This window comes from Chiloscyllium punctatum, chromosome 44, assembly GCF_047496795.1.
Source record: "Chiloscyllium punctatum isolate Juve2018m chromosome 44, sChiPun1.3, whole genome shotgun sequence".
NCBI classification, from domain to species: domain Eukaryota; kingdom Metazoa; phylum Chordata; class Chondrichthyes; order Orectolobiformes; family Hemiscylliidae; genus Chiloscyllium; species Chiloscyllium punctatum.
This window is the reverse complement of record NC_092782.1, coordinates 16850495-16875994: the sequence shown is the minus strand read 5'-3', so window position 1 is coordinate 16875994 and position 25500 is coordinate 16850495. Positions and strand designations below refer to the sequence as shown.

Below are 25500 nucleotides of genomic sequence, written 5' to 3'. Positions count from 1 at the left end.
CACAATCCGATGCTTTGGGGTATAAGACTGGGAAAACTTGAACAGTTGAGAGAGGACTGCAAAGCCACCAACATCAGCAGACTGCCTGGAAAATTAGCTCTCTTAAAGGTATATTCATCTATCAATGACCTGTGAAAGAGAAATCCTAAGAAGAAGAAAATCTACAGAGCAAGATAAAAAGGGATGATTCAACAGCTGCCTGGTTTTGAAATTTGAATTTTGGAAAATCTTAATGAGGGGTTTTATCAGACCCGTATTATAGAATGGAAAATAAACAATAGGTTAGAGGAAGAAGTTGTAAATAGTTGTTAGTTGTCAGATGTGGGAGTTTAAAGAGAGTTTAAGGGTCACTGTGGATTATATCTGCCATAGATGCTGTTGGATGCGAATCTTATCAGATCAAGTGGATCGGTAGGAGAGACAGATAGAAGCGATGAAGAATTTGCAACAGCAACAGTATGTAATAGATGGCAGTTATAGGAAGGGGGAAAAGTCTTAGATACAGTCACATAGATGGGTTAACTCCAGGAAGGGTAAGAGAGGTCGGCACCTCGGGCAGGAGTCTTTTGTGGATATACCCATTTCAAACAGGTATGCTGTTTTGAAAAATGTAGGTGTGATGGATTCTTAGGGGAACATAGCACGAACAGCCAAGTTTCTGGTATTGAGACTGGCTCTAATGCAACGAGGGGTACGTCGGCTTCCAAGAGATCAGTTGTGTTAGGGGATTCTGTAGTCTGAGGTACAGACAGACGTTTCTGTGGCCAGCAGAGAAAAAGCAGAATGGTGTGTTGTTTCCCTGGTGCCAGGATCAAGGCTGTCTCAGAGAGGGTGCAGAATGTTCTCCCGGGGGAGAGGGGCCAGCAGGAGGTCATTGTCCACATTGGAACCAACGACATTGGAAGGGAAAAGATTGAGACTCTGAAGGGAGATTACAGAGAGTTAGGTAGAATTTTAAAAAGGAGGTCCTCAAGAGTAGTAATATCTGGATTACTCCCAGTGCCAAGAGCTAGTGAGGGCAGGAATAGGAGGATAGAGCAGATGAATGCATGGCTGAGGAGCTGGTGAATGGGAGAAGGATTCACATTTTTGGATCATTGGAATTTATTTTGGGGTAGAAATGACCTGTACAAGAAGGATGGATTGCATCTAAATTGGAAGGGGACTAATATACTGGCAGGAAAATTTGCTCGAACTGCTTGGGAGGATTTAAACTAGTAAGGTGGGGAGGGGGAGGGGGAGGGAGTGGAGGTGGGATCCAGGGAGATAGTGAGGAAAGAAATCAATCTGAAACTGGTACAGTTGAGAACAGAAGTGAGTCAAACAGTCAGGGCAGACAGGGACAAAGTAGGACCAATAAATTAAACTGCATTTATTTCAATGCAAGGGGCCTAACAGGGAAGGCAGATGAACTCAGGGCATGGTTAGGAACATGGGGCTAGGATATCATACCAATTACAGAGACATGACTCAGGGATGGACAGAACTGGCAGCTTAATGTTCCAGGATACAAATGCTACAGGAAGGATAGAATGGGAGGCAAGAGAGGTGGGGGAGTGGCATTTTTGATAAGGGATAGCATTACAGCTGTGCTGAGAGAGGATATTCCCAGAAATACATCCAGGGAAATTATTTGGGTGGAACTAAGAAATAAGAAAGGGATGATCACCTTATTGGGATTGTATTATAGACCCCCTAATAGTCAGATGGAAATTGAGAAACAAACTTGTAAGGAGATCTCAGCAATCTGTAAGAATAATAGGGTGGTTATGGTAGGGGATTTTAACTTTCCAAACATCAACTGGGACTGCCATAGTGTTACAGGTTTAGATGGAGAGGAATTTCTTAAGTGCGTACAAGACAATTTTCTGATTCAGTATGTAGATGTGCCTACTAGAGAAGGTGCAAAACTTGACCTACTCTTGGGAAATAAGGCAGGGCAGGTGACTGAGCTGTCAGTGGGGGAGCCATTTGGGGCCAGCGACCATAATTCTATTTGTTTTAAAATAGTGATGGAAAAGGATAGACCAGATCTAAAAGTTGAAGTTCTAAATTGGAGAAAGGCCAATTTTGATGGTATTCGGCAAGAACCTTTGAAAGCTGATTGGAGGCAGATGTTCACAGGTAAAGGGATGGCTGGAAAATGGGAAGCCTTCAGAAATGAGATAACAAGAATCCAGAGAAAGTATATTCCTGTTAGGGTGAAAGGGAAGGCTGGTAGGTATAGGGAATGCTGGATGACTAAAGAAATTGAGGGTTTGGTTAAGAAAAAGAAGGAAGCATATGTCAGGTATAAACAGGATAGATCGAGTGAATCCTTAGAAGAGTAAAAAGGAAGTAGGAGTGTACTTAAGAGGGAAATGTGGAAGGCAAAAAGGGGACATGAGATAGCTTTGGCGAATGGAATTAAGGAGAAACCAAAGGGTTTTTACAGATATGTTAAGGACAAAAGGGTAACTAGGGAGAAAATAGAGCCCCTCAAAGATCAGCAAGGCGGCCTTTGTGTGGTGCCACAGAAAATGGGGGAGATACTAAATGAATATTTTGCATCAGTATTTACTGTGGAAAAGGATATGGAAAATATAGACTGTAGGGAAATAGATGGTGACATCTTGCAAAATGTCCAGATTACAGGGGAGGAAGTGCTGGATGTCTTGAAATGGTTAACAATGGATAAATCCCCAGGTGTACCTGAGAACTCTGTGGGAAGCTAGAGAAGTGATTGCTGGGCCTCTTGCTGAGATATTTGTATCATCGATAGTCGCAGGTGAAGTGCCGGAAGACTGGAGGTTGGCAAACGTGGTGCCACTGTTTAAGAAGGACGGTAAAGAAAAGCCAGGGAACTATAGACTGGTGAGCCTGACCTCAGTGGTGGGCAAGTTGTTGGAGGGAATCCTGAGGGACCGGATGTACATGTATTTGGAAAGGCAAGGACTGATTAGGGATAGTCAACATGGCTTTGTGCGTGGGGAATAATGTCTCACAAACTTGATTGAGTTTTTTGAAGAAGTAACAAAGAAGATTGATGAGGGCAGAGCAGTAAATGTGATCTATATGGACTTCAGTAAGGCATTTGACAAGGTTCCCCATGGGAGACTGATTAGCAAGGTTAGATCTCATGGAATACAGAGAGAACTAGCCATTTGGATACAGAACTGGCTCAAAGGTAGGAGACAGAGGGTGGTGGTGGAGGGTTGTTTTTCAGACTGGACGCCTGTGACCAGTGGAGGCCACAAGGATCGGTGCTGGGTCCTCTACTTTTTGTCATTTACATAAATGATTTGGATACGAGCATAAGAGGTACAGCAGATGACACCAAAATTGGAGGTGTAGTGGACAGCGAAGAGGGTTACCTCAGATTACAACAGGATCTGGACCAGATGGGCCAATGGGCTGAGAAGTGGCAGATGGAGTTTAATTCAGATAAATGCGAGGTGCTGCATTTTCAGAAAGTAAATCTTAGCAGGACTTATACACTTAATGGTAAGGTCCTTGGGAGTGTTGCTGAATAAAGAGATCTTGGAGTGTCTTTGTCCTATAGGAAGGATATTGTGAAACTTGAACGGGTTCAGGAAAGATTTACAAGGATGTTGCCAGGATTGGAGGATTTGAGCTACAGGGAGAGGTTGAATTGGCTGGGACTGTATTCCCTGGAGCGTCAGAGGCTGAGGAGTGACCTTATAGAGATATATAAAATCATGTCGGATAAACAGACATGGTCTTTTCCCTGGGGTAGGAGAATCCAGAACTAGAAGGCATAATTTTAGGGTGAGAGGGGAAATATTTAGAAGGGACTTAAGGGGCAATGTTTTCATGGAGAGGGTGTTGCATAGAATGAGCTGCCAGAGGATGTGGTGGACAAGCAGGAGGCTGGAAGAAGCCAGGCAGCATCAGGAAGTGGAGAAGTTAACGTTTCGGGTGTAACCCTACCTCAGGTCTGGAGGCAGAGAACTTTGTCAAAGTGGGCATCCTTTGAAGAGTCTTCACAATGGTACAAACTTGGTTAGAGACAAATCTCTCCACGCTTCAGGCTCACTGCCTTTATTCCTGATGAAGGACTTTTGCCCGAAACGTCAATTTCGCTGCTCATTGGATGCTGCCTGAACTGCTGTGCTCTTCCAGCACCACTAATCCACAACAAAAAAACTGCAGATGGTGGATCCCAAGTTAGACAAGCAGGAGGCTGATGCATCCTCCTGATGCTGCCTGGCTTGCTGTGTTCTTCCAGCCTCCTGCCTGTCTACCTTGGAATCCAGCATTTGCAGTTTTGTTTGGTCTCTAACAGAGGAAGTAGTGGATGCTGGTACAAATCCAACATTTAAAAGGCATCTGGATGGGTCTATGAACAGGAAGGGCTTACAGGGATATGGGTCAAGTGCTGGCAAATGGGACTAGATTAATTTAGAATATCTGGTCACCATGGACGAGTTGGATTGAAGGATCTGTTTCCGTGCTGCACAGCTCTATAACTCTATTTGGAGGTCACCCCGGCAAAGTGGTTGTCTGGCTTGATGGTGACAAAATACATCTGGGGGCAGAAGTAGCCTCAAAAGTGGGGTTATTGGAACTCAATTAATGGCACAGCAGGCAGCTGCACCTTAAGGTTCCTCATGTTGACAATATGTTGACAATGTTGGCAGAAAGATGTTGGGCTCCCATCCTAAGGGCCTCCTCCACCTTCCACTACAACAATGGATCATCAAAAGTAATACATTTCAGATAGATAGGGGGGAAGTATTGATAAACTAATCAAGCTTGGAGAGAAGAAAGCCCCTCAATTAGATTGAATTATATTTGCATATTAAAGGAAGTTGAAGAAATATAGGCCCTATTACACACAACTGAATTTTTGGGCATTGTTACCACTAGGTGGAGCATTGCAGACCATGAGAAACAATTCACTTCATTTAGAGCTCTCATTGTGAGGTATAACCTAACTCCCACCATTCAAAGTCACACAACACCAGGTTATAGTCCAACAGGTTTATTTGGAAGCATGAGCTTTCAGAGTGCTGGTCCTTCAACATTAACTCCCACTGTCAGTAGTCAGGTGCTGAAAGGCAAATTGTGAAATCAACATTTAAAAACATTTTTGAGAATGAGTGATAGCCAGTAATTTGCCTAAGAGCTGTGTCCCCAGTCATACAGTAGTGAAATATCACCAGTGAATTAAAAAAGAAGACATTTTTACCGCAGACACCTAATGAACAAGTGAATTAATATCAGGAAATCTGAATGTTGCTTGTGAGGGAGAGAACATGGATCAGGTGAGTTCTGCCATCTGCATCTTCAAATCCTGTCAACTGACTGTGCAACTGAGTAAGCACATGTGACTGAGTGGCCTTTTTTTTGTATTGACAACAGACACTCCAATTACATACGTATACATATAATTCATTAATAAAGGGATTGGTGCCAGAAGATTAACACAATTTCCATATGTAAAAAGGAATGTAGAGCAATTCCAGGGGACTTTAGATCATGCACTGCAGTAACTCAATAAGACTCCTCCAACAACATATTCCAAACTCGTAAACTCTACCATCAAGAGGGACAAAAGCAGCAGATGATGGGAAAACAACAACTTGCGAGTTTCTATCTAAGTCACACACCATCCTGACTTGGAACTATATCGCTGTTCCTTCACTGTTGCTGGAACTCCCTTCATAACAGGATTGTGGGATTGTCTGCATACCAAAGATTGCAAGAGTTTAAGAATGTTTGAAAAGCATCTCCAAAGCAACTAGAATGCTGTTTCAGCCAGTAGCACCAGTATCCCAAAAAGAAAAATGATCCTAGCATCAACAGGAAACATAATGGACTTCTTATACAAAGAGGTAATGGAAAAATGTCAAGGAACCGAAAATACAATAAAGAGTAATCAGCACACATTCAAAGCAAATACCAAACTTGATTAAATACATCAAATTCTTTGAAGACTGAATGGAAATGGAAGATAAAGGTAATGTAGTAGATGTAATATATTTGGGTTTTCAAAAGATCTTCAACAAGACACTGAAGCACTGAGGGTATCAAGGGTACAAGATGTACTCTGTGTAAGTGACTTCAATGTCCATCACCAAGAGTGGCTCTGGAGTGTCACTGATCTACCTGGATGAGGCAAAAGGAAATAACTGCTAGACTGGTTTATAGCAAGCGGTAAGAGAAGCAAGAAGAGAGAAAAACCTATTTAGCATCATCCTGTCACAGATGCATCTGTCCATGACACTGGAAGTATCAGCATTATAGTTTTGCCCTCAAAAGCCAATTGTCAATTCCAAACACAGCCAACACCCCATGATGGGAATACAACAACCTGTGAGTTTCTATCTAAGCCACACACCATCCTGACTTAGAACCAAAGCGCTGTTCCTTCACTGTTGCTGGGTTAAAATACTGAAACTTCCTTCATAACCGTATTATTGGATTCTCTGAATTCCCAAAAATTGCAGGTTCAAGAAGGTTTGAGAAGCATCTCCAGAGCAACTAGAGATGGGCAAGAACCCCAGAACCCAAATTCACAGCAAATGACACCAAAATGCATACATATAAATCTCACAATTTCATAGCAGCAGGAGTAACCATCACACGGTTCTTGGGGAAATGAAATCCAATCAGGTTGAAGATATTCACCATTATGTTATGTGGTACTACCACTATATTAACCTGAATAGACTCAAAACTGTGCTTCCACAAGGTGCTGTGGACCATCAACAGCAGCAGAATTGTACTCCAGCACAATTTGTAACCTCATGGCCCGGCATATCCCCCACTCAACCATTACCATTAAACCAGGGGATCAACTCTGGTTCAATTAAGAGTGCAGGAGGGCATGCCAGGAGCAGCACAAGTCATAGCTAAAAATGAAATGTCAACCTGATGAAACTACAGCTCATATCTGCGTGCTAAACAGTATTAGAAATGTTTAATGAACACAGCTAAATGATTCCACAACCAATGAATCAGATTGGAACTGTGTCATCCTGTCACATCCAGTCATGGTGGTGGACAATTAAACAACTCTCTGTAGGAGAAGACTTCACAAATATCCCCATCATCAATGATAGGGAGTCCAAAATATTAGTACAAAAAATAAGCCTGAAGCATTCGCAATAGTCTTCAGCCAGAAGTGCCGAATGAGTGATCTATCACAACCTATGGTGACCTCATATAGGTTTATAAAATCAAGAGAGGTATAGATAGAGTTAATGGTAGGTGTATATTTTCCCTAGGATGAGGTATTTCACCCCAGTTACAATGTTTAGATGACACTTAGATAGGTACAATGAATAGGAAAGGTTTGGAGGGATATGGACAAGGAGCAGGCAGGTGGGACTAGATTAGTTTGGGATTATGTTTCGCATGAACTGATTTGACAGAGGGGTCTGTTTCTGTGCTGTATACCTCTATGACTCTATCACAGACACCAGTCTTCAGACAATTCAATTCATTCCATATGACAAAGACTACATCACTTTATTTTCTGCATTTCTGTTTGTTGACTAAAATGGATAAAGGATGTAATTTGCTTTCACGGCTAGAACACTCAAGTTTTACATAAGGAGAGTTTAATTTAGATAAATGTGAGGTGGTGCATTTTGGAAAGGCAAATAAGGGCAGAACTTATATACTTAATGGTAAGGTCCTGGAGAATATTGCTGAACAAAGAGACCTTGGAGTGCAGGTTCACTGTTTCTTGAAAGAAGAGTTTCAGGTAGATAGGATAGTGAATAAGGCATTTAGTATGCTTTCCTTTATTGGTCAGAACATTGAGTATAGGAGTTGGGAAATCATGTTGTGGCTGTCCAAGACATTGAAATATTGTGACCAATTCTGGTCTCCCTCCTATCGGATGAATGTTGTGAAACTTGAAAGGGTTCACAAAAGATTTACAAGGATGTTGCTAGGGTTAGAGGTTTGAGCTAAAGGGAGAGGCTGAATAGGCTGGGGCTGTTTTCCTTGGAGCACTGGAGGCTGAGGTTTCTGATAGAGGTTCATAAAATCATGAGGGTCATGGTTAGGATAAATAGACAAGGTCTTTTCCCTGGGTTGGGGAGTCCAGAGCTAGAGGGCATAAGTTTAGGGTGAGAGGGCAAAGATTTAAAAGGGACCTAAGGGGCAACGTTTTCACACCTGCATGGAATGAGCTGTCGGAGGACGTGGTGGAGGCTGGTACAATTACAATATTTAAATGGCATCTGGATGGGTACATGAATAGGAAGGGCTTAGATATTTATGGATGAGGTGCTGGCAAATTGGACTAGATTAATTTAGGATATCTGGTTGGCATGGACAAGTTGGACCAAATGGTCTGTTTCCATGCTATATATCTCTATATATAGAGCAAAGGTTATATCATTCAGCCACTGAGCTTCCTCCATTATAAATACAATTCAAACAGAAAGAAGTAAACGTAATACATCTACAGTTGATTCCTCTTCACCTCTGTAGCTCAATAGAACATGTTTGGATTTAGCTATTAAAACAATTGATAACAAATCCCCCTCCATTTACGTGCAGGAATCCATTATCAATATGTGGAAATATGCATGGTTTGTGTTAAATTCTATCAAATTCTGTTTATTGTTAAATTGAGTCCTTTGATTCCTTGTGAAACAAAAGGAACACCATTGAATCCTGAAGATTGACCTATTTCTCCAGTATTTTATAAACCAGTGTTTTTGGTCTGACTGTGTATGAGTGAAGAGGATTTTAGAAGGGGGTTAGAGTTTAAACTAGTGGAATTATATGCTAGCTGTTTACCTTTAGTTAGGGCTCATGTGGAGGGAGGAGGAGAACTTCTTCAAGATGGGCATCCTTGGAAGAGACTTCTCAGTGAGGTTTCCAGCAACAAGGAGAAAGTGAGGACTGCAGGTGCTGGAGAAGTCAGAGTCGAAAAGGGTGGCGTTGGAAAAGCACAGCAGATCAGGCAGTATCTGAGGAGGAGGAAAAGGACTCCTGATGAAAGGCTTATGCCCAAAACATCAATTCTCCTGCTCCTCAAATGCTGCCTGGCCTGCTGTGCTTTTTCAGCACCACACTTTTCGACTGACGTCTCCAGTATCTGCAATCCTCACTTTCTCCACTCTGTTTAGGACCTATTTATTGTTATAAATAACAGTTCTTCTTAAGTACAGAAACTTGACCCATGTTTTCTGTTAACCTGGGTCTATCCAACAGGTAAATTGGAGCCTTTGTGCACTCTGATACCATTTTTAACATTTACAAAGTCTCTGGGAAAGCAGGGCTACCACAGTACAATATGATTTCCAGTGTTCTACCACAGTACAACATGACACAAATTAGCACTGAATACAGTACCCTGGGATTTTGAAGACTCGATCATAGTTTTCAGGAACAAGTAGGGGTTGAGACAGAGAAATTATTTTCACTCGTCAGGGGATCGAGCATGAGGAGGAAGAATCTAAAAAATGTGTAGGATCTCTCAGGGTGAAATTGGGATACAATTCATCATGCAAATGATGATAGAAATTCTGTCTCTTTTCTACAAACTACAAAACTGCAGTTGCTGAATAGGCTGGGATTTTTTTCACTGGAGTATAGGAGGTAGAGAGGCGACTTTATAGAAGTTTATAAAATAATGAGGGATATAGATATAGTTCATGGTGGTTGACGTTCCCTCGTATTTCAAGACTAGGGCACATTTTTAAAGTGAGAGGAGAGAGATTTTAAAAAGACATGAGTGGCAATTTTTTTACACAAAGGATGATTTGTGTGTGGAAGTGGTGGATATGGGTACAATTGCAATGTTTAAAAGACATTTCTATAAGTATGTAAATAGGAAAGGTTTGGAGGGATATGGGCTAAGAGCAGGTGGGACTAGTTTAGTTTAAGATTATGTTTGGCTTGGACTGATTGGACCAACGGGTCTGTTTCCATGCTGTACGATTCCATGACTCTATGATGCTAGATCAATTATTAACTTTAAATCTGAGATTGATAGCTCTTTGTTAACCAAAGATATAAAGAATATGAGAAAAAGCTAGATCAATGCAGTTAGGATGCCAATCAGCCACAATCTCATTAAGTAATGGGGATAACCAGTACTAAGATTTCAAAAGGCTTTTGTTGAGGTTTTGAATTGCAGACTTATGATGCAGTAAGAGTATGCGTAGTCAGAGAACACGTAGAAGATTGAATAGCTAGCTGTTCTTAAAACAGAAAACACAGAATAGGGGAAATGTAATAATACACGCTCGCAAAAGATGGAAAGTGGTATTCCACAAGGAGTGTTGCAGGGGGAAAAAAAATCAACTACAGAAACCATTAGGATTGGGCATCAGGAGTACAGTTTTAAAGTAATACAATTTTAAAACTTGCAGACAACACCAAATTGGTCAGTGTAGTAAATAAAGGAGGACTTTGACAAAATACAAGATGTTAATAAACTTTAAGAATGGCATGTAACAGGAAAATTAATTTCAATATCATGCAAGCTGATGCCTTTTGGTTGGGAGGAAAGTGTTCAGGTTACAAAATTTTTGGAACACAAGAGTTTGTTTCATTCAAATTTCATGCTGACATCTGCAGCATTTTGCTTTTATATTAGTCAGTATAGGCCAGTTGCCCATTTACTTTTCGCCCACTGTTAAAGGATTCACCACGAATCACAAACAACCTATTGCTTATGTGACCCTCAGAGAACCATAACTGGCGTGAACCTCGTGCATAATTTAAGGTATTTTCACCATCAATAAGTCATGATGTATTACAGCCATTACTACCCCTTCCCTTTCCCTCCTAATAGATCCCACAGTGAGACTGGCTCTGTATTTATTTTTCAATCTTTTAAGTCAATGAGCCATTTCCCCTCTAAATGTAGCCTGTTCCACATTAATTTCATTCTCCTATCTCTAAACCTTAATCATGAAGCCATCAGTGACAGGACACAGTGTGCCCCTCCCTTTCCCGTCCCCCACTACAGCGGAACCGATGTTCCCGGAACCCGGGTCGGATTGACGTGTTTCCAACCAGGGGAACGCTTTGCGGAAGGACCGGGTTCCGGTAGAAGCGAACATGGCGGTGGCAGCAGGAGGTCGATGGGTGACGGCTGTTGTCGGCCGTTTGTTGTCCCGTGGCGGAGGGCGGACGCTGAGAGGTACCGAGCCCCGGGGATTGGGGGTTAAATCTCGGCTTTTCCGGTTCCTTCCCTGGGCCACGGGGAGCTCAGGGACTGAGGGTTACCATGGGGACGGGGGGTGGGGGTGACCACCCACGGGGGGTGGGGGTGACCTCTGTGTGTGAGTCAGTTTGTGGGGTCCTGGCCCCATGGATTGGAGGGAAGGGGCTGGGGAGCGATATTCAGCTGTTGTTGGGTCGCTGCCCACCTGAGTATGCGGCAGATTGAAAAGACAGTGAGTGCAGTCCACAGGATCAGTGTGACAGGAGTGACTGATGGTGGGAGGTGAGGGTACAGAGGAGATCATGGGAGAGGCTGAGGTGGGATTGTGCAAGCACGTGGAGCTGCTGAGAAAGATAAACTGTGGAGTTTTGCATCTTCTGGATTAGTGGTGCTGGAAGAGCACAGCAGTTCAGTTCGAAATCGAAGCTCCTTGGATGCTGCCTGAACTGCTGTGCTCTTCCAGCACCACTAATCCAGAATCTGGTTTCCAGCATCTGCAGTCATTGTTTTTACCTTGTGGAATTTTGCAACCAAGCGGAAAGTGGCATCCGAATTGAACTATACAATGGGCGGTCAGAGAATGGAATGAAGTTGAATTGGAATTAGAAGTAATTGGGCAATGAGGGCTATTGTCCGAAATGTTGATTTTTTTTTTCCTGCTCCTCGGATGCTGCCTGAACTGCTGTGCTTTTTCAGCACCACTCTAATCTGGTAAATGGCCAATAGCTTGGGCATTACTCCAGGGGCTAGAGGGCATCCTGGTGAGTGACAAGACTGATCTTACTAGAAAAAAGTGAGGACTGCAGATGCTGGAAATCCGAGTCTAGATTAGAGTGGTGCTGGAAAAGCACAACAGGTCAGGCAGCATCTGAGGAGCAAGAAAATCAACATTTCGGGCAAAAGTCCTTGGCTCGTCAGCATGGACAGTGCTTTGTGATGCTGAAAGGTAGTTGCAGCCAGATAGCCAAAGCAATAATAAAACAGAGAGCCTTGGAGAAACTCAGCAGGCCTAACGGTATCTGAGAGGGAGAACGTTTCAAATTCAACATAACTTCTTCAACACAGCTGGTGTTTGTTTGGTCCTTGGCACTGAAATATAGATTGAAAATGGATTTTCTGTCAAGTAGAAATAATGTACCCATGACTTATAAATAGCTGGATTTATCATGAGTTGTAGATAGTTGTCACCCATTAAAAGCTATGCAGAATAATTTTAAATAACTGTTCCTTCAGCTATTCAGTCACATGCATGTCGGGCATAGAATTGTTCAGAACATACAACACAAACAGGCCATTCTGTCTAACTAGTCTATACTCCACTCAAGCTTCTTTGTATTGTTCCTCTGAATTCAGCATGGTCTCTGTTTCCTTCTCCCATATATGCTCATTATTAATGTGCTGCGTTACTCCCCACTCTGATTTTCCACTCCTGCTCACCTTTATTCTTTTGTTTTTGCTCTTGCTGTTAAATGTTCAGACTGATTATAAAATCCATCTTTTCGTCCTATTTGTTGAACCTCTGGTCTGCTGCCAGTCTGGATTCTCCTTGTGGATTCACAGTCTGGGCATCTTCAATGATATCCAATGCAGTATGTAAAATTAAGTCCCTGAACATGTAAATATGAGTAAGGGGAGCACAGAGTAAATACACACCTGTTTCAGCATCCTTGAATGAATGTCCTCAGGGTTAGCAACCTGATTTTATTTTAAAATTCCTCATTCAAGACAGGACCTTTGCAAGTACGTGCTCTGACAATTTCTATCACACTGTCAATCCTTGTGAAGATCAATGCAAAGTTGCCATTTAAAACCTCGGCTATCTCCTTGGACTCCCTTCACATCTGCCCTGGGTCATCCTCATAACAGGTCTATAAAGTCTTTAATGGCCCTGTCTCCCAACTAGGGTCATTGGTTCTGCCCTGTTCTCAAATGGAATTTCTTGTTTGCTTCTTGTCTTTTCTTCTTGCCCTGCCAAAGCACCAATTTTGATCAGGTATTTGTCTCTTTTGCAAAACAAAACAGAATAATTCTCAAGGACATAGTCCTTGCTAACGGCTTTTACTGCCTGCTCCTAATTTCCCTGTAAAGGTGATAAGCCACCTTCTTGAACTGCTGGTAGAACAGTAAGACTTGTTAGGTCTCAGACTCAGCTGGATTGTTGGATCAGGTCCCAACCACAGACTTCCTTCCATAAAGGCCATCAATTGAATTTTAATAAAAATCCGCCATTTTTAATTACAGCAGAATTTAAGTTCTCAATCTACCTAGAATAACTAGCAATGACAAGACTGCAACATCACCATTCTTTATTTTACACTCCTAACTGTGGTATTGGCATTGGTTTGGGATGGGATGGGAAGGACATTACTTGTCCATTTTTTGTGATGATGGTGCAGGTAGGGAATTATTATTATTGGGCTTAGAATGATTCTTTTAGAAATTTGGAAAGTGGCAGGAATTAGTCTGCTAGTGTGGGACTGAATTCATGTGTTGGCCAAAGCAAGTAATGAGTTCAAAACCCCCTTTCTCAAGGACAGTGGTGAACCAGTTGGTATTTCCCCTTCCAATGTAATCCCACAGATGACCTGGTTTGTTGAGTTCTGTTCCAAAACTGTTTGTAGTGGCATTTGTGCTCCTGACCTTTGCTTTGTTATTTCCACTACACTATTGTACCCATTTATTCCTCCTGTGCAATCAAATTAGTGTATGATCTATATTCATTTTATATTATAGTTAAAGGTCTTCCTAAAAATAACATTAGATTAGATTACTTACAGTGTGGAAACAGGCCCCTCGGCCCAACAAGTCCACACCGCCCCGCCGAAGCGCAACCCACCCATACCCCCACATCTACATCTACCCCTTGCCTAACACTATGGGCAATTTAGCATGACCAATTCACCTAACCTGCACATCTTTGGACTGTGGGAGGAAACCGGAGCACCCGGAGGAAACCCACGCAGACACAGGGAGAACGTGCAAACTCCACACAGTCAGTATTTGGATTCCAGAATACAGTGAAATTAAAACATTGGAATTATGAAATCTCAATATTTTGTGACCTCTCATCCAAAATCAATAAATACGTAGAATAGAAACATAAGTTTGTTTAGTAATTCTGACCCATGCAGTAGTTGAGTTGGACACAGTCTTGGGTCTGAGATACAAGGTTCCGGATTAAGGTCCTCTCCAGGAGTCATACAAAAATCCAGGCCAGAACTCCACAGTGCCAAAAGGATATGATGCTGTCAGATGTGGAATCTTTTGAATGAAATGTTCAATCAAAGCCCAACCTGCCCCCTCATTGGATTGCAGAAGACCCCATTTCACAATTTCAAAGAAGAGCTGGGAAAATTGCCTGGATGGATGCATCTCCAACAACATTCTAGAAGTTTGAAACCATCCAGGACAAAGCATCCTGCTTGACAGGTACCACATCCACTCTCTCCACCACTGACACTCAGCACCAGTATGACTATCTCTACGATGCATTGCAGAAATTCACCAAAGATCCTTAGACAGCACCTTTCAAACCCACAATCACTTCCATCTCTTAAGGGCAAGGACAGCAGATACATGGGAACACAACCACCTGCAAGTTCACTTCATACTGACCTTCCTGAAATATATTGATGTTCCTTCACTATCATTTGGGTCAAAATTCTCGAATTCCCTCCCTGATGCCATTGTGGGGTTACCTACAGCACATGGTGCAGCTCACCACCACCTTCTCAAGAGCAACTAGGGATGGGCAATAAATGCTGGCCAGTCACTGATGCCGATGTCCCATGAGTCAACCAATAAAAAAAAATTCTGGCCAATATTTTTCCCTCAATCAATGTCACAAAAACAGATTATCTGGTTATAATTGTATTGCTGTTTATGGGAGAAATTGGCTGCTTTGTTACCGAGGAGAAAGTGAGGACTTGCAGATGCTAGAGATCAGAGTGGCGCTGGAAAAGCACAGCTGGTCAGGCAGCAGCTGAGGAGCAAAAGAGTCGACGTTTCGGGCATAAACCCCACTTTGTTACCTACAGCAAGGATTACATTTTGAAAGCTCCCCATTGGCTGCAAAGTGTTTCGAGATATCTTTTGGTATTTAAAAACCATTACAGAAATATAGGACTTTGTTTCTTTACTAAAATCCATTTTTACAATAAGAAATTGAATGAAGATATCTTGATAATTTTAGATTAGATTCCCTACATTATGGAAACAGGCCCTTCAGATCAACAAATCCACACCGACCCTCTGAAGAGTAACCCACCCAGACCCTGTCCCTGTCCCCGTCCCCTACCCTGTACTGACCCCTGACTAATGCATGTAACACCAAGGGCAATTTAGCATGGCCAATTCACCTGACCTGCACATCTTTGTGATTGTGGGAGGAAACCGGAGCACTCGGAGGAAACCCACACAGACACTGGGAGAATGTGTAAACTCCACACAGATGGGTGGGAATTGAACCCGGATCCCTGGCACTGTGAGGCAACAGTGTGAGCCACTGTGCTGCCCCATATGGGCAAATTGACTAATTGTGAGCTGTGTTATCTTGTGTAGGTGGAGATTGGAGTTGTGTTTGTCACAGGTCTACATATACTGTTCTTCCCAATGACTACAATTGGTGAGTAACTACATTCCTGATTGGTCACATTCATTAATTGCAACATTTGAATTCTTACTGAAACAACTCTCATCTCTTGACAGTAAAGTAGACCTTGCGATCACATCAGATGGGCGAACAATAGTTTGTTACCACCCGTCAGTGGACATCCCATATGAACACACCAAGGTAGAACACTGTAGATTCTTACATTGAGGGTTTTTGTGGAAAAGTTGAAGAAGTTATGTTGTGATGTATATTTATGATACAGTATTACTTGACACCCAATAATTACTCCTAATGAGTTTAAATTGTGGTGATGTACTGTTCATTTTCCTATAATGAGCCAAAGTCAAAATAATTTTCCATCTATTTTCTCCCATTGTTTTAATCAGCCTTCAGTAATATTAATGGGCGATAGATAAGAAAAGTAATTTTCGGATGTAGCTAGTGGTGTGTAATAAGGTATAATAGTCCTGGGGCCTCAGTTATTTACAATATATTTACAGTAATGATTTAGATGAGGAAAGTAAATGTATTGTAGCCAAGTTTTTGGATGACACAAAGATAGACAGGAAACCAGGTGCTGAGGATAGCACAAAGTGGGATACAGGCAGGTTAAGTGAATGGGCGAAACCTGGTAGATGGACTATAATGTGGGAAAATGTGAAATTACACATTTTGACTGTAAGAATAAAGGAGCTGAATATTATTTAAATGGGGAGAGATTGCAGAAGGCAGATGGAATGTTGGCCTTTAGTTTAAAGGGAATGGAATATAAAATACAGGTCAGATCATAGTTGGGTATATTGTGAACAATTTTGGGTCCCTTACCCAAGGAAGGATGAATTGGCATTGGAGGCAATCCAGACGTTTGCTAAGCTGATCCTTGATATGAAGGGACTGTCTTATGAGGAGAGGTTGAGTAGATTGGACCTGTACTGGTTGGAATATAGAAGAACGAGAGGGGATTTGTATTGAAACCTAGAAGACTGTTCAGGGGCTTGACAGGACAGACGCAGAAAGCTTGTTTTCCCTTGTAGGGGAGTGTAAAACCAAATGGCGTAACCTCAGAATAAGAGGTCGCCATTTTAAGACTGAAATGAGGAGGAACTTCAGAGCATTGGAGAAGCTGCGTCATTGTGTATTACAGGTTGAGATACATTTTTTTCATCAGTAAGGGAATAAAAGGTCTGGGGAAAAGACAGAAAGTAGTTAAGGATTATCAGATCAGCCATGATCTTACTGAATGGCAGAGTGGACTTGTTGGGCTGAATGACCTACTTTGCTCCTGCATCTTATGGCCTTTCTTCTGGTGCATGAAATGATTACACCTTGTGTTAAAGACAGGGAGGTTTGACATTCCTGTCCTCTGGTTAAACACTTAATTGAATATTTGCTATTGTGCACTATCCAGGGCTCCAGCCAGGAAGGATATATGGATATCTAAAAGTGGTCAGTTGCTTCATTGTAGTGGCCTATACTCTTTGCCTTAAATAGAATGTGAGGTGACCTTATTTTAACATACATGTTTTTAAGGATTTGACAGGGTAGAATCTACGACCAGAGGGCATAATCTCAGAATAGGGGTGACACATTTAAGACACAGATAAGGAATTTCTTCTCTCAGAGGGTAGTGAATCTGTGAAAATCTTCACCAAAAAAGATTGCTGAGGCTGGGATCATTAAGGTTGAGGTAGATTTTTAATCAGCAAGAGAATCATGGGTAATGAGGAAAGGCAGTAAAGTGGAGTTGAGGATTATTTAGTCAACCATGATCTCATTGAATGGTGGCAAGAAGTTAGGAAATGTAGAGGAGCAGAGAGACTGAGGAGACACTTCAGCAGGTGTGATCAGATCTTAAAGTCTAATTCTATGCAAAATTCGGAAGCTATATGAACCTTGAAGCTTTGACAACTGAGCTGTCTATTCTCACCAATAGACAATTGGTGCAGGAATAGGCCATTCTGCCCTTCGAGCCTGCACCACCATTCAATATGATTATGGCTGATCATCCTTAATCAGTATCCTGTTCCTGCCTTATCTCCATAACTCTTGATTCCACTATCCTTGAGAGCTCTATTCAACTCTTTCTTAAATGAATCCAGAGACTGGGCCTCCACTGCCCTCTGGGGCAGAGCATTCCACACAGCCACCACTCTTTGGGTGAAGAAGTTTCTCCTCATCTCTGTCCTAAAATGGTCTATCCTGTATTTTTAAGCTGTGTCCTCTGGTTTGGCACTCACCCATCAGCGGAAACATGTTTCCTGCCTCCAGAGTGTCCAATCCTTTAATAATCTTATGCCCCAATCAGATCCCCTCTCAGTCTTCTAAACTCAAGGGTATACAAGCCCAGTCGCTCCAGTCTTTCAGCGTAAGGTAGTCCCGCCATTCCAGGAATTGACCTCATGAACCTACGCTGCACTCTCTCAATAGCCAGAATGTCTTTCCTCAAATTTGGAGACCAAAACTGCATACAATACTCGAGGTGTGGTCTCACCAGGGCCCTGTACAACTGCAGAAGAACCTCTTTGCTTCTATACTCAATCCCTCTTGTTATGAAGGCCAGCATGCTATTAGCCTTCTTCACTACCTGCTGTACCTGCATGCTTACCTTCATTGACTGGTGTACAAGAACACCCAGATCTCTTTGTACTGCCCCTTTACCTAAATTGATTCCATTTAGGTAGTAATCTGCCTTCCTGTTCTTGCCACCAAAGTGGATAACCATACATTTATCCACATTAAACTGCATCTGCCATGCATCTGACCACTCACCTAACCTGTCCAGGTCACCCTGTAATCTCCTAACATCCTCCTTACATTTCACCCTGCCACCCAGCTTAATATCATCAGCAAGTTTGCTAATGTTATTACTAATACTATCTTCTATATCATTAATATATATTGTAAAAAGCTGCGGTCCCAGCACTGATCCCTGCGGTACCCCACTGGTCACTGCCTGCCATTCCGAAATGGAGCCGTTTATCAATACTCTTTGAAAGTTGGTTGGCTGACAGGAAACAATCCAAGTTAGTATTTTGCCCCCAATACCATACGCCCTAATTTTGCTCACTAACCTCCTATGTGGGACTTTATCAAAAGCTCTCTGAGAGTCCAGGTACACTACATCTACTGGATCTCCCTCCCACCAGTCTGTTTCACTTGATTGAATGAATTTACTGAAGAGTTGGACATCTAAGCAGTGATTATTTTGCAAACAAAAAAGGAATCATAATTTTGTTTGTTGTTTATTGGACTGAATTTTAAATTTTTTGTCCTGCAGCTCCACTTATTTGATGGAAACATTAATGGGCTGAATGGTTTACTTCTGCTCCTTTGTCTTATGGTCTAATGATAGTAGGAAAGAATTGGAGGAAATTTAACAATGGAGCTAGGAAGCTGAAGGCAGAGTATCAACAGAGGCCGGAGTGTTTGAATAATGGTTTTCCCTACTTCCTCGTACTGTTCATTATTCTATTTTGTGTTCTTTTCCTACATAAAATAAAGTCCTTGAAATTAATTCTTAACTTATTCCTTTATCGGCCAAGTATTAGAACTAAGGTGACAGCCGCTTCCAGATTTGATCTGCATTCTGTTTCGCAGCCTATAATACGACCTTCCCCTGTGGAGAATAAAGAGGAGACCCATGACCAGGTACTGAAGGCCAGGTTGGATAAGGCAGTGCTACGTAATAAACAGGCCCCTACGATTGAAGAGCTCAGTAAAATGTTCTACACAACAAAGCACCGCTGGTATCCAGTTGGGCAGTAAGTGTCATTCATGCTGCTTCATAGAATATTCACTCAATGTTATTGGCTTTCAGTATTTATGAGAGATGTTGAAATCTTATCAAATGTAACATTAAAGCTGTATTCACCTGTAGAATGTTGATCCTTAGTTCAATCTGAGCAGAGCTGTGTCGGGATTGTAGTGCACTTTTTACAACATGTGAGAATCATTTATTTTATATAAAGATGATTTATAATGGATTTATTCTCCTTTGTTTTGGACTTTCCCTTTCAAGGAAATAGGGTTCTCTCCAATTACTCTATCAAATTTCTTAATCATCTTAAACGCAGTAATTGTATCACCTCTTTATTTCTTTTCCCTTAAATACAGAAAATTAAGTCTTTGCAACTTTCACCCTTGTAGCTCCAGTGTCATTCGGCTGAATGCATTAATCTTCAATAGTATATCCTATCTCGGGTGTGGTGTCCAAACCTAATTGCAGTATTCCACAGGGGGTTTAACCAGAGCTTTGTGCAAAACTAATAACTTTCAGCTCTCTTGAGATAAAGCCCAACATTCCATTAGCTTTTATTTTTATATCTGTCCATCGGCTTTTAGTGGCTCTCTTAGTCTCTCTGCTCCTCCATTACTTCTTGCCGTTCTGATCTCATAGAGTCATTGAGATGTACAGCATGGAAACAGACCCTTCAATCCAACTCCTCTATGCCAACCAGATAAACTAGTCTAGTCCCATTTACCAGCATTTGGCTCGTATTCCTCTAAGTCAAGATTAGAGTGGTGTGCTGAGAAAGCAAAGCAGGTCAGGCAGCATTCAAGGAGTAGGAAAATTGACGTTTCAGGCAGCAGCCCTTCATCAGGATTGAGGCTGGCTGCCTCCAGGGTGGAGAGATAAATGGGAGAGAGGTGGGGCTGGGGAGAAGGTAGCTAAGAGTACAATAGGTGGATGGAGGTGGGGATAAAGGTGATAGGTCAGAGAGGAGAGTGGAGCGGATAGGTGGTAAAGAAGATTGGCAGGTAGGACAGGTCTTGAGGATGGTGCTGAGCTGGTAGGTTGGAAGTAGGGTAGGTAGGGGGAGGGGAAATGAGGAAACTGGTGAAGTCCACATTGACATCCTGGGGTTGAAGTGTTCCGAGGCGGAAGATGAGGCTTTCTTCCTCCAGGCGTCCTCCGAGTGGTGATGGAGGAGGCCCAAGACCTGCATGTCCTCGGCAGAGTTGGGGGGGAGAATTGGAATGTTCGGCTATAGGTCGGTGTGGTTGATTGGTGCGGGTGTCCCAGAGATGTTCCCTAAAGTGCTTTGTGAGAAGGCATCCAGTCTCCCCAAAGTGAAGGAGATTCATCGGGAGCAACAGATACAATAAATGACATTTTTTTGGAAGTGCAGGTGAATGGATGTGGAAAGCTCCTTTGGGACCTTGGATGGAGGTGAGGAGGGAGGTGTAGGCGCAGGTTTTACAATTCCTGCAGTGGTAGGGGAAGGTGCCAAGAGGGGAGGTTGGGTTGGTGAGAGGCGTGGGCCTGACTAGGTAGTCACAGAGGGAACGGTCTTTGTGGAAAGTGGATAGGAATGGGGAGGGAAATATATCCCTGATGGCGAGGTCTTTTGTAGGTGGCGGAAATGTCAGCGGATGATGTGGTTTATGCGGAGGTTGGTAGGGTGGAAGGTGAGGACCAGGGGGGTTCTGTCCTTGTTATGGTTGGAGGGATGGGGTTTCAGGGAGGAGGTGCGTTGGAGGGCATCTTCAACCATGTGGGAAGGGAAATTACAATCTTTAAAGAAGGAGGCCATCTGGTGTGTTCTGTGGGGGAACTGGTCCTCCTGGGAGCAGATACAGTAGAGGCGGAAGAATTGAGAATACAGGATATCACTTTTGCAGGAGGTAGGGTGGGAAGAGGTATAATCCAGGTAGCTGTGGGAATCGGTTGGTTTGTAAAAAATGTCAGTGTTGAGTTGGTCGTCGTTGATGGAGATGGAGAGGTCCAGGAAGGGGAGGGAGGTGTCAGAGATGGTCCAGGTGAATTTAAGGTCAGGGTGGAATGTGTTGGTGAAGTTGATGAATTGCTCAACGTCCTCGCGGGAGCACGAGGTGGTGCCAATGCAGTCATCAATGTAGCGGAGGAAGAGATGGGGAGTGGTGCCAGTGTAACTACGGAAGATGGACAGTTTGACGTAGCTGACAAAGAGACAGGCATAGCTGGGGCCCATGCGGGTGCCCGTGGCTACCCTTTTTGTCTGGAGGAGGTGGGAGGATTTGAAGGAGAAATTGTTAAGAGTGAGGACCAGTTCAGCCAAACGAATGAGAGTGTCATTGGAAGGGTACTGGTGGGGCTGTTGGGAGAGGAAGAAACGGAGGGCTTGGAGGCCCTGGTTATTTTTTTTTTCCCCACACTACCGCCTAACTGCAGTAGTGCTTATTTTTTCCCCAGCACCCATGGTGTGTGTGTGCAGGTGTGAGACACAGTGAAAGACACAAAGTGTACGAATCTTTATTCAATTTCCACCACCAGGAAGATAGGAAAAACACCCAAGTGGCCAGTGACAAGCACTGCCCTTCAAACCACAGGGCAATGCTGTGTGATCAAAACAGTGGAGGGGAGGGTAGGGACTAAATCAAAATAGAGTTGGACGGGGAAATAATACACTCCACTCCCTGCGGGGCCCACCTCTCCCTGAACGACTCCAGGGTGAGGCCCTGGTTATGGTGGATGGAGGTGTAGAGGGATTGGATGTCCATGGTGACGATGAGGCTGTGGGGGCGAGGGAAATGGAAGTCTTGGAGGAAGTGGAGGGCGTGGTGGTGTCTCGAACATATGTGGGGAGTTCCTGGACTAGGAGGGATAGGACAGTGTCGAGGTAGGTGGAGATGAGTTCAGTGGGGCAGGAGCAGGCAGAGACGATAGGTCGGCCAGGGTGGTCAGGCTTGTGGGTCTTGGGAAGGAGGTAGAATCGGGCAATGCGGGGTTCCCGGACTACGAGATTGGAAGCTGTGGATGGGAGATCCCCTGAGGTGATGAGGTTGTGTGTGGTCTGGGAGATGATGGTTTGGTGATGAGGGGTGGAGTCATGGTTGACGGGGCAGTAGGAAGAAGTGTCTTCGCGTTGGCATCTGGCTTCAGCGGTGTAGAGGTCAGTGCGCCAAACTACCACTGCACCCCCTTTATCCCCTGGTATGATGGTGAGATTGGGATTGAGCAGAGGGAGTGAAGGGCTGCACGTTGTGAGGGTGTATCCCTCTAAACCCTTCCTACTCAAGTACCCATCCAGATGCCTTTTAAATGTTGTAATTGTACCAGCTTCGACCACTCCTATGGCAACTCATTCCAAACATCCTAGTCAAAAGTTCATAACTTAATACTCGCACATTAAAAGCCATCTATCTACTTGTATTGAAGAAGGGAACTGGACTCGAAACTTTGATTCTGCGAACTCTCCACAATGCTGCAAGATCTGCTGAGTCTGTCCAACAATTTGTTTCTGTTCCAGATCTTCAGCACCCGTAGTTCTTTGTTTTATTTTAGTGCTTACTTCTACTCACTTGTTTTATCAGTTAATGGAAGTTTTGGTTTTTTTCCATCTAAAGAATTACAATGGCGAAGGTTTAACAATGGAAGCATCAAAACTTATGTTCCACATTTCATGTGCAATTTTGTTGATCCATGAAAGAATTAAAACTTCTCTCTCTTTATGTTAAGGTACCACAGGCGGAGAATTAAACCTAATCCCCCAAAAGACAGATGATACACTTTAATCTCTGGAATTGCCTCTGCTACTGCTGCATTATATTGGACAAGAAATGGTTTCAGCACTGGCTGTGTCAGTGTTTATGGTTCCATATTCGGACAATTGGAAAAACAGTCTCGCTAGCAAGACTGAGATCCCTTACAAACCAAGGAATGTAAGGAGCTGGTTTGGTAATATGATGTATTATTGTCAGCAGTTCTGTGTTAACATAATAAAATGTTAAAATTAGATTTTCTCACCTCATTGTTGTCAACTATGAGACAGAACTTGATTGCCATTCCATCCATCACTTTAAACGTTCATTCCCTCCACAGCCAAGGCACAATGGTATCAATGTGTACTATTGACAAGATGCACTGTAATAATGCACCACCTTGCAAACTTGTGATCCTCATCATCTGGAAGGATAAAGGCAGTGGATAATTGGCAATGCCATGACCAAGCATGTTCCCTATCAAACCATAAACCATCCGAACTTTGATAAATCTCGCCGTTCCTTCAGTCATTGAGTCAAAACCCTGGAACTTTGTCCCCATCAGCATTGTCATTGTATCTGCACCAAATGGACTGTGATGGTTCAAGAATGCAGTTCACCATTACATCCTTGATGGGGTATCAACTGATGGCCTTGCCAGTATCTTCCACATCCCATGAAAAAATCAAAACAATTACTCATTTGTGCATTTGTGACGTTTGCTATGTTTTATATTTTGTTGTTGGACTTGATGCCTCAAACGTCCTGCTTTATGCATACTCCTGTTTGACTGTGATCCCATCTGTAGTTTATACATCAGCCATGATCTGATTGAATGTTGGAACAAGTTTGAGGTGCCTGCTTCTGTTTCTATGTTCTTTGTTATCTCCTCTAAATGGAAAGAACAAAGAGCTGATTGTCAGATACATGAAAACAAAATTGTGGTCGGGTCCTTGGTCTGTTTTCTCACCATCCTCTAAGTGAGCAATTTTTTAATGATTTTAAACTCCTCAGCATTTCATCAGGTTCTTGCACTCTATGGACAGGATTTGATTTCAATCTTGTGAATTCAAATTTTTTGTGGAATTCAATAGGTAAAGGTACTCTCAGCCTTCTGGAGGGACTGCCAAAACCATGTATGTGATGCCTGGTTTTAACATCTAGGGATGAGTAGGCTTCATGCTTGAAGTTGGACATCTCCAATAACAGGGTGACTGCTACATTGCAAACAGTCTTATGTCAGCTTTTATATGGAAGGCAGGTTTACCTCTGATAACTCGCAAAGGAACTCCTGTGCCTCTCTACTGAGATCAGACTGCAGCCTAATGAAATTCTGGGGGATCAGAAATGTAACCATCCCACTTTGCTCATTTCCTGAGCAACAAATTGCCGGCTTCATGCTCCATCCATTGACTTGATGCCCAAATGAATGTGTAAATTGTTGTATTCATGGAATTCGAAACTTGGCTTTGATGGATGACTACAGTTTGTACATAGCAATTCCAGGACTCAGGACAGGGCACAATTCCTATCTGCGTCATAGAGTTCATTGTTGGAGAAAAGCAATAAAGGGGAGATGGTAGCATTGTGGTTCAAAGCCCACCATGGCAAAAGGTGGGTTTTGTTCACCAATTATTGATTGATCTGGGTCTGGAGACCGATGTGATTGACTCTTCAGTACCCTTTGAGCAATTAGGTGCGGGCAATAAATACTGACACAACCAGCAGCACCCAAATCCACTGAATGAAGTTTATTTTTCTTAAAAAGTGCTAGGTAGGGATTGCAGAAGCATTCTTCATAGCTTTCCAATCAAGGATGAGTTAGATATTTGATTAACAAGGGATTATAGAATATGAACAGGGAACTGTAGATGAGACTCCAACCAGATCAATCAGTTGATGCATGAGGAAGAGATTCCTTATAGGCTACAGGAAACAACAACTTTGGAATAATTTAGGAGACAGTGTATTAAGCCGGAGATCTCTTCAGAGTGAATGAGGTATGTATAATATACAGGTTGTTTCCACTGATTAAGTGGTTAGACAAAGGGAATTTACCTATAAGATTAAATGTAAGATTTAGATTAGAGAGCAGGAGGAAGTATTTTTTTGGATGTAGATTGTGAGGGCATTAACTGCATGAAACAGATAAGTTATTGAAACATAAACCTTGTTATGACTCCAGGACAAGTCAATTCAGCAGTTGGGAAAAAAAGAGAGATAAAAGGGTATAGAAAGTATCATGGATGAGGTTCATGCTTGTATAGAGGACGATAAAGGTTGA

The 25500-nt window shown here is 42.7% G+C and overlaps 2 protein-coding genes across 2 annotated transcripts in view; one reads left to right on the top strand and one right to left on the bottom strand.

Annotated features, from left to right (window-relative positions):
- Positions 1-25500, bottom strand: part of socs2 (suppressor of cytokine signaling 2) — an 80101-nt gene that overhangs the window by 32621 nt on the left and 21980 nt on the right. The window contains exon 2 of the mRNA XM_072562349.1: positions 23482-23640. The gene's annotated coding sequence lies outside the window, so the exon portion shown is untranslated. The remainder of the gene's footprint in view (positions 1-23481; positions 23641-25500) is intronic.
- mrpl42 (mitochondrial ribosomal protein L42) lies at positions 11002-23470 on the top strand. Its single transcript, XM_072562354.1, has 5 exons — positions 11002-11119; positions 15704-15767; positions 15851-15935; positions 19353-19516; positions 23194-23470. Exons 1-5 carry the CDS (start codon positions 11038-11040, stop codon positions 23237-23239), a joined length of 441 nt encoding a protein of 146 aa, XP_072418455.1. The 5' UTR covers positions 11002-11037; the 3' UTR covers positions 23240-23470.

What these genes read in the sequence shown, in the direction of transcription:
- mrpl42 (XM_072562354.1), top strand. Translation starts at nt 11,038, where the DNA reads ATGGCGGTGGCAGCAGGAGGTCGATGGGTGACGGCTGTTGTCGGCCGT. An exon ending in CTTCCCAATGACTACAATTG is followed by an intron (nt 15,768 to 15,850) that starts GTGAGTAACTAC and finishes ATCTCTTGACAG; the next exon opens with TAAAGTAGACCTTGCGATCA. An exon ending in TCCCATATGAACACACCAAG is followed by an intron (nt 15,936 to 19,352) that starts GTAGAACACTGT and finishes TCTGTTTCGCAG; the next exon opens with CCTATAATACGACCTTCCCC.